The 20277-nt window shown below is 37.3% G+C and overlaps 1 protein-coding gene across 3 annotated transcripts in view; it reads left to right on the top strand.

Annotated features, from left to right (window-relative positions):
• The window catches only part of epc2 (enhancer of polycomb homolog 2 (Drosophila)), a 58071-nt gene that overhangs the window by 32122 nt on the left and 5672 nt on the right, over positions 1-20277 (top strand). For 2 of the 3 annotated variants that reach the window (XM_063048590.1, XM_063048592.1), the window contains 6 exons: positions 2324-2524; positions 3265-3354; positions 6462-6610; positions 8577-8917; positions 9452-9570; positions 17084-17246. In XM_063048590.1, coding sequence (XP_062904660.1) covers positions 2324-2524; positions 3265-3354; positions 6462-6610; positions 8577-8917; positions 9452-9570; positions 17084-17246 — 1063 coding nt within the window. The remainder of the gene's footprint in view (positions 1-2323; positions 2525-3264; positions 3355-6461; positions 6611-8576; positions 8918-9451; positions 9571-17083; positions 17247-20277) is intronic. The other variant, XM_063048591.1, reaches the window with a different exon arrangement.

Below are 20277 nucleotides of genomic sequence, written 5' to 3'. Positions count from 1 at the left end.
AATTAACTGCTTTGACCCAAAAGGTAGAATAAAGCTTTGATTTTAAAGCTGTTGAAAAGATTAAAACAGAAAACTAAATTTACTTTTAATTCTGCCGTACATCAACCTCCTTTTTTCCCGATGGTTAAAGCAAACTCAGATTGTGTCAGGGTTATCAGATTCCTGTACATCATTAGAAGAGGTGGTGGAGGAAAGTCTTCTCTACTGTTCCAAAGTAGCTTGCTTTATGTACTGTATTTTCTCTTTAATTTTGTTAAAATCAACAAAACTGATATTATCTCTTGTTTTGTAGTACGGACCAATTTGTTCCAGTCCTGTAGTTAAGGTTTCAGTCAATTAGATACAGGTTTCAATAGAAATTCTTCCAACTTAGTTCATTTTCTTCTTGCTCCTCACCTTACTGAACCACTTCCATAATCTCTTTATCAGAGGATGATAAGCAATTGGCACTTCATCATTGACATTCATCCACTCCTAGAATTTCTTCTGTCACACCTCAAAACGCTTTGGGTCACTCATACTTTTGGCATACTCCACCAATTCTCAAGTAATTTTCTTTTTACTAGAAGCTCTAAGTCCAATGAGGTTAGGATCTTTGCCTTTCTCTTCCTCAAGCATTAAGGTTAGTTACAGTATGTACCAGGAACATTCTTTGTTCAGCTTTATCCCAGGTTGATACAAGTGACCAGGTGGCATCCTTTAGGTTAACTTCTTTAAGAATGAAACAACAGGCTTCTCATTTTTAACTGCAACACACAAATGATGTATGAACTCCTTGTATTTACTTTTCTGCAACTGCAGTATGCTCTGGTCAAAGGGCTGAATCAGAAGTGCACAGCCTACTAGCATTACCTTAACTAAAAGATTTGCTTTGGAGTTGGCTGAGTAGAAGCAAAGTATTCTGCACTGTGGATTGCAAGGCATCTGACTGCAAGACCCTACACAGGATTGCGTGGTCTACTGAGAGAGTCATCGAGGTCTCTCTTCCACCCTTTACAGATAGTTATCATGAGTGGTGTACATAGGGTATTAGCATTGTCAGTGATCTCTCCCATCCATCCAGCAATCTTGTGATTCCCTACTGCCAGGTCCATAGCATTAGAAACAGCTTCTTGCTCAGGTCATAAGTTTACTGAACTCCCTGTCACCACACAGTTCTCATCCTATATGAAGTGCAAGTAGCAGTGTACTATTTACTTTTTAACTTGTGTATGCACCTTATCATTTGTTAATTTATTTGTGGTAATATTACTTGTATGTGTAATGCGTGAGTTATATGTATTGTATTCTGCACCTTGGACCTGAGGAACATTGTTTCATTTGGTGGTATACATGTGTACAGTTGAATGACAATAAATGAATTTGAACTTGACCTTGAAGTCAATAGTTTCCAATTGAAAATAATTTTCAAATGATTCAAGGCATGATTTCATTGTTATCCACACTTGTTAGCTCTTTTAAAGGCCCTCGAGGACACATTTTTACTGATTTACAATAGCTTGCCCATGTATGTGCAGCAGAAATTTGAGTCTATCCTGAGAATCCTTTACCCCAGTTTGAGCTGCCTGAACATTTTGTGTAAAAGATTTTTGTGACTTGCAATGCTAATACTAGACTGTATCAGCAGCATTATGCACGCATCTTGGAGATAAACTTTCGAGATAAATTTTTCATTATCACTGACTGAAAATTCATCAATGAACTTTGCCATGGCTTCAGTGTCATCATTTTTTTTCCGCACGCACTATGTAATGAAATGCTTTGCCTACCTTTAAACCTTTGTAGCCATCCATTTGAATATTCACATTTGTATTCTGGGTTCAGCTCTTGATGAAATATTTTTGTTGCTGCGAATTGTTTCACCTGAACTGCTCACACCATTGTTAACTAAGCGTAAGTTGCTTTATAAGTGCACCAACTATAATGTTTCCAGTTTTCAAAGTTTTTTGGCATCTTAAGATTTTCTGACTTATTCTTGGCAAAAACATTTTTAACAAAAGTACTTCTTTTGTGTCTTTAAGACAATACCAGATTACTTGTATAATATCCTTGCCAAAATTGGTTTCTCTAATTTCTTCAGTATTTCAACCTTTCAAAACACTTGATCGGCTTGGGCAAAAGGGCTGTATGACTATTGTGTAAAAAAAGGAAATAATATTAGTTCTAGACTGTTAATTAAAAAGTCTTCCATCATAATATTTCTGTGGTTAAAGATAACATGAATGCAGTATTTTAATAAACAACTGCTGTAGTTTACATTTAACGTGTATACAGTACATGGAAATAACTTGCTTAATTTAGTTTTGCCATGTTTCCTTTAAAGCAGCAGGCACCACATCTGATGACACTTAAAGAGGAAGTTACTGACGCTGTTCGTGTAAAGAAGAAATATGTGAAGAAGAAACATAAAGCTTCAGAGTGTATTGTTCTACACCATCAGCCTAGCACAGAATCACAACCACCCTTAAAGAGGGATATTAAGCAGTATGACTTTCTCAGTTCTGATGAAGAGTCTTACACCCAGGTACAGAAAATCTTTAGTAAGCAAGATGACAGTTAGTTCGAAATAGGATTGAGATGATGTTCTGCTCTGAGCTTTACAACCTGTTTTAAATCAGGAGTGGGATAATGTTAACTTTGCTTGTATCTATAATTTTTAGAATTGATGGTTTTTTTACAGTGTTAAGCATCAAGGAAAGTGGTTTAAATGGATACATGAACAGGCAGGTAATGGAGCGATGCTGACCCCATGCAGAAAGGTGGGATTAGTTTTGATTGGCATCATAGTCAATACAGATAACAGAGATTGAAGGACCTGTTTCTGTGTTGTGCATTCTACGTTTATTTATAGACAAGTTTCAGTCCTGTCACGTGAACTCCCATATAACCATGTTCTTTAATGTGGTGACCAGAACAGCATACAGTGTGTTCAAATGTCTGCTTCTCACTCCGCAGCTGACACACACATTTGTTTTCCTTTCCAGTAACTTAAAAACCACATTAATAAGATTATGAATTTCTGTTCCGCCATGATCAAATGGCGAAGCAGACTCAAATGGCCCAATTCTGTTCCTATGTCTGATTGTGCCATGATTATAAGGGAATAATGATAATATGCTATGTCTTGAAGCTGTCAATTTGCAGCACTTTAGTTTCAGACAAGGAAATTTGCAAGTTGAATCTATTAACGGAATTAATTTCTACACACATAACTTGACACATAATGATGCTAACTTAAGTATTGACATATTTTGTTTTTGACAGGTTCCTTCTCCAGTATCAGAGACTGAGGAAGACAGTGACCCTGATGGGCTTTTTGCTTTCAAGAGGAAAGCTGGTTGCCAGTACTATGCTGTAAGTAATTGTCTCATATGCAACTTCTGAGTTTAAAGCAAAGCTTTCAAAAGTTGTGTATTTTTATCTGTTGTCTCAGTTATTTCAATTTTGTAAGTATGTGAAACAAAATCTCCAAATGCGCTTTGTTAAATCAGATTTTTTTTTGGGGAATTTTGTATATGTGATATATTTCCTCATGACTGAATGAGTCTTCCATGGCATAAAACTGAGGCGTTGAATGAATGGTGCATGCAGATTATTGCTCAGCTTTTAAACAAGTTCAACAGTCAGGTGTACTGCTGATTTGGACCTTGTGTTCGACCAATCATGATAGTTCTCTGTTTCCCAAGTCTTCTTTTAGCAAAGTGCATCAGGTTGCATGCAGGAATAGTTTGCCTATGGCTCCATCTTAGTTTACCTAATATTTAAGTGTTAAATGCATTTTTTCTTCAACAATGGGTTGAAGGGAAAAAGAATTTGAAATGCCACAAGTTTTTTTAAGAAATTGTTTCAATACATATTCTCATTTCTTTTTAAATATGAAAGTAATTAAATCTCAGTAGAGCTGCTGTATTCTCGTTTTCAAATTTGATTCTTTTAGAGGGTTGGGTGTATGCATAATTAAGAAACTAACAAAAATACAGAATTGGGGCTGAAGAAATAGCTGTTTCAGGTAACTTTTACCAATTTGAGTTCTGTGTTTTTGAATGACAGAAGAGAATTTCAGACAAAAGTATTGTTTTTCTGCCTGCTTTTATTTATAAACTAAAATGCCAAAGGGTGCTGGAAAAAGAATGACCTTTTAACATTAGCAATGCTTGAGGAACTTAGTAGAGCCAAATTGACACCCATATTTTCTCAAACTTTGAAATAACTGAGGTTTTGCAGATTGTTGCTCGGCATTCTCCTGGATTCAGTTACTCCGATGAATGTGGAGAAGTACTTGAGCCTGTGTTATTGAATGTGTATAAATTCATACTGCATGGAAGCTGGCCATTCAGCCCTCCATGTCCATGCTGCTGGGCATGTAGTATGAATCCCAACTTCCAGCGTTTGGCCCATAGCAGCCTTGTTTTAACTCTTCTTAGATGCTGTCAGCAGCTCTTTTCACTACTCTGAGAGTGCATTCCAAGTACGTATCACTCTCTGGTTAGTAAAAGTACTCCTCAGATCCCTTCTAAATAGCTTGCCTCTTACCCTAAATCTATATCTTTCAGTGCCTATAAAAAGTGTTCAGCACCTGCCCCCCCACCGCCACCCCCAGAAGTTTTCATGTTTTAATGTTTTACAACATTGAATCACAGTGGATTTAATTTGGCTTTCTCTGATACTGATCAACAGAAAGACTTTACTGTCAAAGTGAGAACAGATCTCTACAAAATGATCTAAATTAATTACAAATATGAAACACAGAATTCATTAGTGACATACCAAATCATACTGGTGCAGTCAGTTGCTTTAGCAGTCACATAATTAGTTAGATGGAGATCACCTGTGTGCAGTGAAGCTGTTTCAATTGATTGCAGTAAAAATACACTGGTATTTGGAAGGTCCAACTGCTGGTGAGTCAAAAACTACACCATGAAGACAAAAGAACACTTCAAGCAACTCCACGAAAAGGTTATTGAAAAGCATAAGTCAGGGAATAAATACAAGAACATTTCGAACTCACTGAATATCCCTTGGTGTACAGTTAAGTCAATCATCAAGAAATGGGAAGAATATGGCACAGCTGTAAATCTGCCTAGAATAGACGGTCCTCAAAAACTGAGTCACCATGCAAGAAGGGGACTAGTGAGGGAGACCACCAAGAATCCTATGACAACTCTGGAGGAGTTACAAGCTTCAGTGGCTGAAATGGGAGAAACTGCGCAAAGAACAGCTATTGCCCGGATGCTTCACTAGTTGCAGATTTATGGGGGAATGGCAAAGAGAAAACCACTGTTTGTGGGGGGGGGGGGGGAACTCGCGTGAAATCTGACTAGAGTTTGCCAGAAGGCATGTGGGAGACTGAAGTAAGCTCAAAGAAGGTTTGATGAGGTTCTGTGGTCTAATGAAACCAAATTTGAGCTTTTTGGCTATCAGACTAAACGCTAAATTTGGCGTAAGTCAAACACCGCACATAATCAAAATCACCATCTTTACCGTGAAGCATGGTGGTGGCTGCACAATGTTATGGGGATGCTTCACTGCAGCAGGCCCTGGAAGGCTTGTGAAGGTAGAGGGTAAAATGAATGCAGCGAAGTACTGGAGGAAAACCTGATGTAGTCTGCAAGAGACTGCCAGTTGGGAGAAAATCTGTTTTCCAACAAGACATGACCCGAAGCATTAAAACCAAAGCTACATAGGAATGGCTTAAAAACAACAAAGTTAATGTCCTGGAGTGGCCAAGTCAGAGTCCAGACCTTAAATCAATTGAGAATTTGTGGCTGGACTTAAAAAGAACTTTTCGCTCATGATCCCCATGCAGTCTGACAGAGCATGAGCAATTTTGTAAAGAGCAATGGGGAAAAATTGCAGTGTCCAGATGTGCAAAACTGATGGAGACCTATCCACACAGACTCAAGGCTGTAATAGCTGCAAAAGGTGTATCTATTAAAGACTGACTTGAAGGGTGTGTGTATACTTATGCAATCAATTATTTTGTGTTTTATACTTGTAATTAATTTAGATGACTTTTGTAGAGATTTGTTTTCACTTTGTTGCAAAAGATTATTTTTCTGTTGATCAGTGTCCAAAAAAGCCAAATTAAATCCACTGTGATTCACTATTGTAAAACAATGAAACATAAAAACTTTTCTAAGGGAGTTGAATACACTTTATAGGCATCATACCTCTGATATGGGGAAATACTACTGTCTGCCGTATTTGTACCCCTCATAAATTTATATATCTGTTTTATCCCCTTTTAACCAACTCTGCTCCAGGAAAACAGACGGGCCTTTCCAGTATAACTGAAGTGTTACGTAGCATTTCAATTATACCAACCTAGTGAACCTCCCTTGCAACCTCTCCATCACCATGGTAACTCTACCTCAAGGATGCTCAACAAAATGAGGGAATAGGGTAAAATAATTAATATTTACAGATTTCCTCATTTTTACATAACTTTTGGCCTATTCTAGCCTCATTTGGATCAGATGAGTTCCAGTCCATGTCAGACTGCAGAACCAGCTGGGTTAAGTGAGTCGCGTTATAGATACTGCTTGACAACACTCACCGTTCCAAGAAGGTGCATAGGTTTAGCACGGAGGCGCATAGGCCGTGGGGGAAGGTAAGCAAACACTTTTATGGACAACAGCGAAGTGCTTAATTGTGCCAGAGAATTATTCATTTAGTATCTTTGTAATATAGTTCAACAAAAGAAACTCATTTGTGTAATGCTGATCATTTATTATGAGGTCTCAGAATGGCAATAGTTTTATTTAAACTTTTAATATAGAAGAACTTTTGATGAAATATCACAATACTTAATAATAAAAGCACTATAGATGGAGGAAATCTGAGTAATTACAGAAAATGGTGGAAATATTTGACCTGATTATTTGTTGTATTGCTGTTTATAATACATGTAATTTTAGACTTGTGTAGAAACAGATTTGGTACCCAGTGCCCTGTTTTGTTTTGCACCTTGCTGCCTTTTGAAAAGTATACTAAGCAGTGCTGAAAACTTAAGCTATTTTTGCTTTGATTTTTAAAAAGTTATTTGCTCCTTTTCTGCAATCAGCAGTAGCACTTCTGAGACAAATATAGCATAGTGCGCTACAGTGTAGAATTCCATTAAGTAAAGTTATGGCTTCTATGTCCCATTTTAACCCTGAGCAGAACCACCTATTTGATGAACATCATCCATCCCTATTCTTGACTCGATCCCATTTTTTTGCTGAGTACCTTGGCCATGGTTTAGTTACCTTTGGTCATTTCATTGCCTTATTGCCCATTCTCCCATCATTTGCTTTCAATTAATTACTAAATTCATCCAAAAAAATCCCCATTTTCTAGCATATGAATTATTATTTGCCCAGCTTGTATTTGCTGCCCTAATTGGCTGTCAGTCCATCAGCATCTTCAATGATTTTGCCCCCTCTTAAAATTTTATCCTTAATTCTGGACCCTTCCCTCAAATCTACCATTCTAAATTTTCCTGCCTGCTTTGTTATTGAAGTGCCACAGAGAGGTGGTCTGTTTTATGCACTAGGACTTGACTGCTCCTCGTCTGCTTTAAAACAGATTTTGTTAGGTCAGATTGGTTGTGACTAACAGTCACTGTGGCTGATCTTAAGCTTGGACAGCAGTTAAATATAAACTACAGTGCATAGAAAATATTTTCATGCTTACCAGCTTGTGGTAGGTTGAAATGACACCTCTGAAATTGCTGTAGTAAGACTGTTGCTTGTTCAATTTGCGTACGATTATAGTCCTGTGCATGAGTTTTCTCATCTGTGTAATTATAAATTAATGTAATTATTAAAAGAAAATCAGATGCATTATAAATTGCGTAGTTAGTACTGCTTAAAATTTGGTTGTGTTATATTCAATGACAACTTGCAGTGTTAAAAAAGGCCATTCAGCTCAATGTGTTCATGCCAGGTATAAAAGTGCACTTTTACATAATCCCACCTAACACTTGATCATGACTTTTCAAGTGCAGATTCAAACATCTTTTAAATATGTTGCTGGTTTCTGTCTCTTATCACCCTTGTCATCATAATCATAAAACACAGAAACAGGCCCATGTCGATGCTTGTCATCAACTACTTACTATTCTAATCCTACTTACTTTCTATCTTCTGGGTAAAAATCTATTTTTTTATTTCTCTGATCCTTCCAATTACATTAAATCTCTGCCTCTTTTTCAGTCTCTTATTTTGTTCTGTCTTGCTCCATCATAATTTGCAGTTCAGTTAAGTTTTCCTCTTGGCCTTCTATGTTCCAGTTTATATTATGACAAAAGTAATGCTGACTTATTTTAAGGTGACAGTGGTGCTATGTTGTGCTTAGGGGAGAAATTTAAAAAAAACAGATTTTCAAAGGTTCTGTTAATGAGATAAAATTTTGAAGTTCCTATTACAAAATGCAGTGGAACTCGGTCTATGAAAAGTCTAAAGAAAGTCAGAATTCATCGGGAGTGCTAAATTCAAGCCTGTGAGAATAAAATGCAACCAATCTAGCATTGTTCTTTGCCCATGTTGTGATTGTATCAACAGTGGAAATGTAAGCAAGCTGTCTTTTCCTTTAAGGTTTTTGCTAGATCGCTTATCCACAGATCATGATCACATTTTACGGCAAATTGACCCAGAAATGCTGTCATCTCCGTGCTCCCCAGCTGCTTTTACATCTGATGACTCATGGACCATTTCTTCCAATAAGGACTTTACAAATAGACTGTCACTTAGTGAGATACTAAGCAATATTAAAGCTTGCCGATTACGGCACTTCCAGCCTCGATTAACCCAGCTTCAGGACAGTGATAATCGCTGTACTTCCAAAACGTTAGGACCGAATGTGAATAAAAGGAGAATTCCAATGTCTTCTATTTTATCATCAAGTAGCATGATCACCAGCAGGAATAGGATATCTGGTAAGCAAGTGGTTCATTTTCATTTATTATTGCCGTGTTTGCTGATCCCAAGTAACTCACTATCTGACTTGCTGCATTTTTGTTTCTATTTAATGGTGTTTCTACAATGAAGTAGCTTGTGAGGTTTTTGTTATAACAGAGATGCTTTGAGATTTGGGTATTATTGTAACTGTTTTATGATTTATTACTTCTTTTAGCTTAATAATGGCATCCGATTAGTTGGTTGTAATGCTCAAATTTGAAAGTATGTGATATTTTTCTCTTTTCATTGATTGTAATCCTTATGTTTCATGATATAAATGCAAGCAAGAATACATATAATTCACTTCAGAGGTACAGAATGGTCAACCAGCAAGGGGGGAATAAAAGAAGTAAAAGTTATCTCAGGTCCACCATGTAGGCTAATGTTTTTTTCTGAACTTCTGAATTTTTTTCTGCTCATTCGTTAGCTAGCTTTACAAAATATATGTAAAAGGTTATTTTAGCTTTCAACTAATATTATTAGACCATAATATTAAGATATTTACTTAACAGGTGGCATAACGGAAGAACAGTACCACACCCATCAACAACAACTTGTTCAGATGCAAAGGCAGCAGTTAGCACAGATGCAGCGACAACATTCCTCAAATATCTCACATGGAAGTTCGCAGGTAATATAGGCTTATGTAGCAAATTTGACTTTGCTTTTATGCACTGTGGTACTCCACGTGACAGGAGGAATATAACATGGCTGGAAAAGAATGTTACAATTCCAGTATTTCTTTATCAGTTGACAGCTGTTACAGGTGTGTTACAGGGCAGATGTTAGTGCCTGTATCTTGTCTCCAGCACTGTAAGCCCAAGAGGACCTTGTTCGTCATCGATGTGTGGCACCGCTTGATTAAGTCATCGTAATGCATTAGCTTTCTTTGGAACGTGGAACTAGAACAGTACAGCACAGGCACAGGCCATTTGGCCCACAATGTTGTGCCAAACCAGCTAAAAAGCAAATCAAAAACACCCAAACACTAATCCCTCCTACCTACACCATGTCCATATCCCTCCATTTTCTTTGCATTCATGTGTCTGTCTAAGCGTCTGTTAAAAGTCACTAATGTATGTGCCTCTATCACCATCACAGGCAGAACAGTCCATGACTCTGAGTTAATAAGAAAAACTTTTATGATTATGAAGACATGTAGTCCTCTTTTATTGTCATTTAGTAATGCATGCATTAAGAAATGATACATTATTTCCTCCGGTGTGATATCACAAAACACAGGACAAACCAAGACTGAAAAAACTGACAAAACCACATAATTATAACATATAGTTACAAACAATGTAACAATACCATAATCTGATGAAGAAGTTCGTGAGCACAGTAAAGTTCAAAGTTTCTCAAATGTCCCACATCTCACGCAGACGGGAGAAGGAAGAAAAACTCTCCCTGCCATGCCGACCACGGTCCGACTCTGAGTCATCCGAAAACTTCGAGCTCTGATCAGCTCTCCAATACCAAGTAGTGAGCGCCATCTCTATCCGAATGATTCGACCTCCTTCTCGGTCGCCAAAAACAGGCAAGGCCGGGGATTTTGAGGCTACCCTCCGAAAGATTCACGACCACACAGTAACGACAGCAGCGAACAGGTGTTTCAGAAATTTCTCCAGATGTTCCTCTGTGCTTTCACGTCCATTCTCCATCAAATCAGAATTGTCCACGGCCCCTATTTAACAGATACAATATCATTTTTCATCGAAGGGTTGTGCACGCGTGGCGCGTTGCCATCTTCTCCTTACCCCTCACATCCCCCTTGAACCTTCCCCCTCAACTTCAATGCATACTCTCTGGTATTAGACATTTTAACACTGGAAAACAGATACTCTCTGTCTATTCTCTTTGCTTCTCATAATCTTATAAACCTCTCTCATATCTCCCTTCGGCCTTCAGCGTTCATAACTTTAACCAAGCTTAAAATTCAAAAGAGCGCTTCCATGTTTCATGTGATTTCCTTATACTAAATGCCTCCCTGCATTTAAAAATGTTTCATTCTTTCATGTCTGTCATATGACTGAAAGTTTGTTTTTATCTGCACTTATCTAGGTATGTGTCATGACAACTCCTAAGTCCTGATGTCTTGACCCGAAATGTTAACTTTCACCTTTGCCTCTGCAACATTTTAAGTTAGTAACATAGAGATCAAATGCAAGAGACTTTCAATGAATAGATATATCATTGGGATCAAAGTGGTGAAGACATCATTCTTTTGTTAGCCTTTTAACAAACAAACTGTCTTAAGATATGGTTTAAGGCAAGTGCTCTTAGTGTAAGCATCAACATTCTCTTTTGTCTTCTGAGACAACTATTGTACTTGCATACTTAAGTACAGTGCACTGCTTTGTAATCTCACTTTTCAAAGAGCATTTGTAAATCAGGTAATAGATTCCAGAAATAGGCCTTTTATTCCCCCACTTTTCCACAAAACATGAAATCATCTTCTATTTACTAGCACTTAATCTGTATCCATCTGTTTCTTAGTGACTCAAGCTCTCATCCAAATACTACTTAAATCTGGTGAGAGTAGTTGCCTCTATCATTCATGCAATCAATACGTTCCAGGTTGCAGCCACCCTCATTTCAATTTATTTTTCCTAAGATCTCTAAAGTTCACCCATCACCTTAACTCTGTGCTCTCTGGTTATAGTCGCCTCTCGATTGGGAAAAGTTCCCTGCTATCTGCATAATTCTGTATGGCTAAAAATACTGAAGGCAAAAAGCATAAATAAGCCAACTACAAGAGATTTTCAATGGATAGAATCATCTTACTTTTGTTAACAAAAATATGGTTGAAAGCTGTTGTAAATGTCTGTAACCTTGCTGTAACGCCACCTGCTACAAATTTGGTAGCATTCCATATTTATTGAAGATGTTCCAGGACAAACGGTACCAAGCAATTTCGCATTGTTCGTAATAACTGGAGATCACAGTAGCTAAATGGAACTTGATGGCTGAATTTAAATGGGCAGCCACTATGTAGTGCAAACAGTCTCAAGCAATGAGTATTATTAAAACAAGATGACTTGATACCTTCAGTTGTTTTTAACAATTTGAGTAATTCAAGATGGATGTCTGTACCATGAGTGGCCATCAGTTGTCTCCTGATTAAGTAGATCCCCATCTATTATCAAAGATCTCTGCAAGTTAGTTAAGCAATAGATATTAGTGCCAGGACCATAGTATATCTAATATGTATCTCCAAATCATCAAACAGTACTGGTTTTTAAGAGTAGCAGCTTGAAAGGAGTTTGTACGTTCTCCCAGTGACTGCTTGGGTTTCTTTCAGGTGTTCCAGTTTCCTCCTACTGTCCAAAGACATATGTTTAGTAGGTTAATTGGCCGTTGTAAATAGTCCCATGATGAGGCAGAGGAGGGGGGGGAGAAAAAAAATATCAAAGAATATCCCTTATGAATAACTGGAGTCGCCTAGTATGGAAACTCTAGTGCCCATGCATGGAAAAGGTTTAGAGACAAAGCCCTCCCCACCATTGTGCACATTTACAAGGAGTACCATCATAAGAAAGCAGCATCCATCATCATGAATCCCCATCGTCCAGGCCATACACTCTTCTTGCTGCTGCTGCCATCGGGAAAGAAGGCAGGGTCCTTGGGTCCCTCACCATTGTTATTTTCCTTTAATCACCATGCTCCTGAATCAACGTAGAAAACTTCACTCACCTTATCTCTGAACTTATTCCACAAATTGCAGACTCACTATTAAAGACTGTACAAGTTACGTTACCAGTATTACAGTGCCTTGTAAAAAGTATTCAGCGCTCAACCCTTTGTTCATATAAGTGAGTATTACAGGGATTTTGAATTGAGAATATTATTTGTGAATCACATGCTCCTTCTCTTCTTTACCGCCCCCTGCCCCCCCCCAGGTCACAGTGGAGCTTAAAAAAAAACGGGAAATTGCAAGGCATGAAAAACAAAAAAAAATCAAGAAGTGAAATGTCAGCAGTTCAGAAATATTCATCCCCCTTTGCTCAGTACTTAGTTGAACCATCTCTCGCAGCTATTACAGCCAGTAGTCTTAGTTGGGGAGCAGCGGTGGACCCCAGTTGTGAACTCTTGCCAGAGATGTTCGATCAGGTTGAATTTAGGACTCTGGGCCACTCGGGCATCAAATTTCTTCATTTGAAGCCATTCCATAGCTGCTCTGGCAGTGTGCTTTGGGTCATTGTCCTGCTGAAGGACAAACTTCTTCCCTAGTTAAAGGTCTCTGTCAGAGACTGGTGGGCTTTTATCGAGGATCTCTACATTTAGTAGCATTCATCTTCCCATCAATCCTGACCAGATTTCCAGTCCCTAGTGCTGAAAAGCATGATGCTACCTCCACCATACTTTACGGTAGGGGTGGTATTACCTGGCTGAAATGCAGTATTGGATTCGCGCTACAGGTACTGCTTAGTGTTGAGGCCAGAAGTTGTATTTTAGTCTCATCCAACAACAAAGCATTCTTTAGCATGTTTATAGTATTTTCTAAGTGACACTTTGCGAAGTCTTTACAGGCAAGGATATGTTTTTTTTAATCTAGGGATTCTTCCTTGCCACTCTTCCATAAATACCCCTTTTCTGCAAGGCTGTGGCGATTGTGAAGCCATGAACTTCATCTTCAGTTTCAGCCACTAACTTCTGCAGATCACTCAGAATGATTGTTGGCATCACAGTAGCCTCTCCTATAAGTGTTTTTCTTCTGTAGTGACTAAATTTAGAGGGGTAGCCTGAGCTCGGCAGTATAGCTGAGGTTTCATATCTTTTCCACTTTTCACGTTAGTCTTGTACCCTTCCTCAGATCTATGTTTCTCTGTTATCGTTTCCCTGACCTGAATGCAGTTCTGTCTTCATTTTGGTTTAGTCTGTTGAAAATTTACCATACTGTTGGACCTTGCAGAGACAAGTGAAAACAGGTGATCTTCCAATTTTCTGTATTAACAAATTGGGTGAGTTGGTATGATAATACAGATTATTGCATCTGAGGGAAGTTAGATTAGTGATTATAAAGGGGATGAATAATTTTTCAGCCTCACAATTTTGGGTTTTAATCGTTGACCGGTTTTGGAATTTTTCTTTTGATTTCACATGATGCTCAATGTTTGGTAGATTAGCTCAAATCCTACTTCCAAGATATTTTAAATTTAGAAAATGAAACATTAATGTGAAGATAGTTGTGGAGGCTGAATACTTTTTCAAGGCAGTGTATATTTCTTTCAGCAAAATTTCTCTTTTGCACATTGGTTGTTTGTCAGTCTTTGTGTATTGTTAATTAATAGAAATTCTACTGTTTTTCTTTTTCCTGAAAATACCTGCAAGAAAATGAATCTCAATATAGTTTATGGTGACATATGCGTACTTTGATAATAAATTTGACTTTGATCTGAAAGTTGTAATAAAATTAGTACTTTTATAAATTAATGTGCGATTGGAAAAGAAACCTCTTTTTGTCACACATAGTAATCTATACCCTCAAAAGATAACAAATGTGGAAGACTAACAAATGGATTATTAGTCATTTTTACCAATGGTTCAGGCAAAATTTGCCAATAGATGCTTTTTTCTATCACTTTGTGTGGTGGTGAGGATGTGCTTTTCTATATAGTTACTGTTTTTGCATGGGTGGGAAAAATGCATGTTAGGTGTTTGATTCCGATTAATTTTTTGAGTAGCAATCCAACCTCCATTTGGCACAGTGAAGAGCAATAGTCAACTGTTAAGAAACCCATATGTTTTGCTTCCCTTGGTGCACCTGAGTAACTTCGCCTATTGTTTCTCTCATCTTTTCCATAAGTAATGAATAATTCTTGTGTTGTAACTGGCCATACTTACTAACTAAAATTCACTAAGTACTTTGCTTTCATTCATTGAATTAGAATTGGGATGACTAGTTCACTAGTTTTTTTATTGACCTTAACTCTTGAGGTTACTTTAACTTCTTATAAAATCAGCACTAGTTGCAAGTACTGTGGATTTCATTGATCGTAACTGCAATGAAAACATTAAAATATCCATTGTCTTTTATTTTATTTTATTTTAGTCTTGGGGTTAAAAGAGCTGACTTTGCCCAGTGTCATTCTTGGATATCTATATATTTGTAAAGTAGTGCCAAAACACCTTACACAGTTTATCTAGCGATGTATTACTGGAGTGTGCAGCCATTAAATATCATTTTGACATCTGAAATAATGAGGCATAAATTTAACTGGCAGTTTATTGTCTGAGGCTAAACAAAACTGCCTTTGACCTCTTTGATTCTAATGTCAGTCGTGGATCCATTTCTACAATAAATTTGCCAATATTCAATTCTGTAAAATCAGTGACGTAATTCCTGCCTTATGTATGGCTGAATTCCTCATCCAGGCATTGTTATCTTGATTTGGCTCTTACTGTGCATCCCTAGGCCTTCTGCATTGTCCTGCACTACTTAAATTTCTAAGCCATCTAAAACTCTCTATGTGGAATGGCCTACTCCTGGTCCTGCTCAGCCACCATCCTTTTGCTTATTTACCATGAGAAGTACAGGATTTCAACTATTCTGAATTCTCCGCTTAAACACTATTAAATCCTTATTCTTGTTTTAAAATATTGGCCTTGTCCTCCACCGTCTAATAACGTTCAGCACTACAGCATTCTTATGGTGTGTGAACTACACTTCTGTCTCTAGAACATCACTAATTTTAATTTTACAAGTGGTAAAATTTACCTTTTGTCTCTTAGACTCAAGTTTCAGAATTCTCTTCTTAATTCCTGCCTGTCTATTCTCTTCCTTCTTTCAGATGCCCCTTAAAAGCTATAATTTTACCCAAGTTTTTGATCATCTACACTTGCATTGCTTTGTGACCTGGTGTCAGATTTTGTTGAAAAATATAACTGAGTTGCACTGTGTAAGATTTCCTTATGTGAAATAAATGTACATTGTGCACGTTGAGACCTTTGATTCCATGACCTTCTGATTCAGAATTGAGTCCCATTCTAGAGAATTGAGCACTAGAGATCTGGGCTGCTAATCTAGTGCAATCAGTGTTGATCTTTCAAATGAGATACGAAACTGAGGCAGTATCTTCTCTCATGCATAAAGCACCCAGTGGCACAGTGAGCTTGCCTGCATTTTTATGAGAAATAAAATTCCTAAAATGCATCACCTGTGTCTTGCCAGTTTGCTGTTTGAAGAATCCTCCTGTGTGCAAATTAGCTACATTTACTAAACAATAACTACATTTCAGAAGTACATTATTAATTGCTTTGGTAGATCGAGGCTGTAAAAATATTAGGCTTTTTGTTTGTGCAAGAAATCTGGATAAAGTTGGCAGTGCTACCATTTGCTAAGAGTTAACGAAGTGTAACTCTTCGTTACACTTGAACATTTGGTCTGGAGTTAAGTAATCTTGGTGAGAACAGCAAATATTCTTCCCTGAGGAATGTTTTGAACTAAGTGGGTTGCTGACATTCTGGCAGTTTCTTGGCTGATGTTACTGAGACTAGCTCCCCCCCCCCACCCCCATTTTAGATATTACTCATTTATTTCACCCAATCAATTAAATCAGTGACTGATAGCTGTGGTTAGATCAAGTAACTAAACCTCTATACTGCTGTACAAAAGCAGCTCCATCACAGCTCATTAATAAACCTCCATTAATTTTTTTGTCTGCCAATTATTTTGCATTTTAATATTTTAAGGACAAATCATAATTTTTAAATATTGTATCATTTGACTTTTTAAGCACTTCTAACCAAGTTACATACATGAAGTGGCAGGGTTTTTCTTTTGGAGTGTTTCTATACGTTAATTCGTGTGGCATAGCTGACCTTCAAGTGAAGGGAAATTTGTGATGGGTATTTGTTTTTGTATGTAATTAATTGGAATATTTTTCTGAAAAGTTAATTGTACCCAGGGTGGAATTGATAAGACTATATTTAGTGCTGGAATCTTGGAAAGACAAAACTGTGGAATAATGAACTCTCTTCTTTCAATCCGTCTTGTAAATTTTGTTATGATGTTGTGAATTATCAAGTTATGTGCCCAATACCATGGCTAGTTTCTGTCTCATTCTAGCAGGGTATCTCCTATTCTTTCCTGTATTTATCTGGCCTTTTCTGGAAAATTCATTTATGAAATATCTTTTCAGGGATCCAGGATATCCGACTGCTCCTCAAAAACGCTAGATTCAGCTAGTGCACACTTTGCAGCATCAGCTGTTGTTAGTGCTCCTGGACCAAGTCAGTCGGAAGTTTCCAAGGATGCTGTTGCAGGTCAAACTGCAAACATCAATGGTGTTGTTCAGTCTGCAGGTGAGACTAAATTATGTCAAAATCTTATGAATGATTTTGGGAAAATAATTCTGTTTCTTTTTCTTCAGTGTGTTTATAGAGTTACACAATGAGAATACCTAGTAATTTACGGTTAGTATTGCTAGTAGTTTGCTGTTAAGAGGAAGGACCTGCATTGTTTTGTAATAAAGCAGACTCCATTGGATAGGTAAGTTAAACATTAATTATAATGTTTTATTTACTTAAATATTCAATTATTCAAGTAGCAGAAAATATTCATAAGCAGTTAGTTCTGGGGGTGTCATATGTATTCACTTTTGATTTAAACAAATATGAATGAATTCATTGCTTATTGACCACTGTGAATGCGGCAGATGGCCCAAATGTTTTTTGTAATCCTTGGTGATATTGGACAGGTTTTCAATTCTATAGGTTCACCTCCGCCAACAAAATTCCACTGAACTTATACAAACATGTCACTTTTTAAAAAAAATAGCATCTGTTGGGCACAAATTTTTTCAGTAGTTTTGCTCTTAAAGTATGATTTTTTTTAGCAGAAATTCAAAATTCATTTCTTTGAATTAACTGATTTTTTATAATTTGATTTTTGTTTATGTGGCTTTTGAAGATAACTAATTTGTACTTTTGTCTTGGCTGCTGAAGTTCATTCTTTTGCAAAACTCTGAAACTATGCTTATTTTTATTTAAATCAACTATGCTCATAAAATTTGCTTGAATGGTTTCAGAAATGAGCACTTGCGGATCTATTGTTGGGCACAACGTTCTTGCAAACAGAAGGTTAGGAAGAAATTTTATGGTTATTGCAAGATTTATATAATTTTCTATTTGGAACCAACTGCTAGTGGAGGTGATGAAGCAAATATAAGTGTGTTTAAACTGCATTTGAAAGGTGTAGGAGGATGCAGGTGTAATGTAGCCAAATATGCATAAGGTAGATTGGTATCACAGTTGCAATGGATAAGGCTGAAAGGGCCTGTTTCTCGTGTTGTATGACTCTACAACGATGGAGTTAGATAAGGTAAGTAGCTGTTTCCATTAGTGGCTGGTTCAAGACCCAGGGTCAGAGATACAACTACGTGGATAAAAGCTGTTAAAGTATGAGGATAAGATTCTTTAAATGGGCTAGTTTTAATTTGAAACTTGGAAGTAACTACAGAAAAGATAGGAATACATATGTTGGACAATGTATGTGCGGAGAGAAAAAGAGTTAATGTTTTAGGTTGACAATCAGTGTTTTATATATTTATCATTACTAAATCCAGCATTCTGTTCTACGTTACTTAATTTATATTAAATTTTACAGAAGCATTGGCACAAAATCCTTGATTTGCAGATGATTAGTACAGATGTCTAAGCCACTAAACTCTGATTACCTTTGTGTAAACCTGACTTAAAAGCATGAAATTATAGTGAAGTAGGGAATGAGTGCAAAATTCTCATTATGTGGACAATCGTAACATTAAACATTAATCACTTGGACTAATGTCTATGGTTGTGTTTCAGATTTACAGTTGGGTTTTTAATTTAAAATGTTTAATATTTCTTTTAATAACGGGCATGGTTTTCATTTGGTGATCATTTTAGTTAGTGAAACAAAGAAGTTTAATCATCACAACACAACCAGAGCAAAATAGTGCAAAATTGGGAAATGTGAATTAAAAAATACAAAAATGGCAGATCTTTGAGCAGGACAAGCAGTAACTATGGAAAGAGAAACAGTTCATGTCTCAGATGATTATCCTCCCCACTGGAAATGAGGGATTTGCGATTAATTCTAGTTCTTAGCTTTGCTTCTGGTTTGAGTGGGTCATCTGATAATCTGCAAGAGAAACTTTCTTGTGTGTGATCGAGAAAGCAATTACTTCATTATCTAATACTTGAAGCCGATATTACGTTTAAGAACATAAGACACGGGAGCAGGAGTAGGCCATTTGAGGCTTCAATTGTGCCCAGCCATTCAACACAATGTTTCTTCAGGGGCATTGTCTTGCATGGCTTCCAGTACCTTAATTCCCTGAATGCCTAGAAATCTCTTGATTAATTTTGAATGAAGTGAGATTATGACCACAGGTTCTAAAATTTTTGGGCAGGGTATTGCACACTCTCCATCCAGCCTTTTGAGACCTGTAAGAATTTTGTAATTTGGAGTATTGTGAGCAGTTTTGGCCCCCTATCTAAGAAAAGATGACCTGCCATTGGAGGGGTCCGAAGTATATTTGCCAGATTGATTCCAGAAATGAAAGGGTTAATGTATGAGGAGCATTTGATGGCTTGAGGCCTATAATTGCTAGAGTTTAGATAAATTGGTGGGAGGGATCTCATTAAAACCAATTGAATATTGAAAGAAACATACATCAAAGTTGCTGGTGAACGCAGCAGGCCAAGCAGCATCTATAGGAAGAGGTGCAGTCGACGTTTCAGGCCGAGACCCTTCGTCAGGACTAACTGAAGGAAGAGTGAGTAAGGGATTACTCTTCCTTCAGTTAGTCCTGACGAAGGGTCTCGGCCTGAAACGTCGACTGCACCTCTTCCTATAGATGCTGCTTGGCCTGCTGCGTTCACCAGCAACTTTGATGTATGTTGCTTGAATTTCCAGCATCTGCAGAATTCCTGTTGTTTGAATATTGAAAGGCCAGGATAGAGTGGATGTTGCGAAGATCTTTCCTTGTATTGAGAGAGCCTAGGACTAGAGGGCACAGACTTAGAATGTAAGAACGTCCCTTTAGAAGAGATGATTAGGAACTTCTTGAGCAGAAGGGCTGCTGAATCTATGCTGCAGACCGCTATGGAGGCGTCATACGTCATTGGATATATTTAAAGTGGAGGTTCAAAGTAAATTTATTATCAAAGAACATGTGTCACCATATACTACCCTAATATTCATTTTCTTATGGGCATTACCAGTAAATAGAAAGAAACACAATAGAATCAATAAAAGTTGATAGGTTCTTGATTAATAAGGGGAAGATTATGGTGTTGAAGGTTATGGGGCGAAGACAGGAGAATGGAGCTAAGAGGAAAAAATCAGCCA

The sequence above is a fragment of the Mobula hypostoma genome, chromosome 5 (genome assembly GCF_963921235.1).
Source record: "Mobula hypostoma chromosome 5, sMobHyp1.1, whole genome shotgun sequence".
Lineage (NCBI taxonomy): Eukaryota > Metazoa > Chordata > Chondrichthyes > Myliobatiformes > Myliobatidae > Mobula > Mobula hypostoma.
The sequence above is the reverse complement of the archived record's forward strand: the minus strand, read 5'-3'. Positions and strand labels throughout refer to the sequence as shown.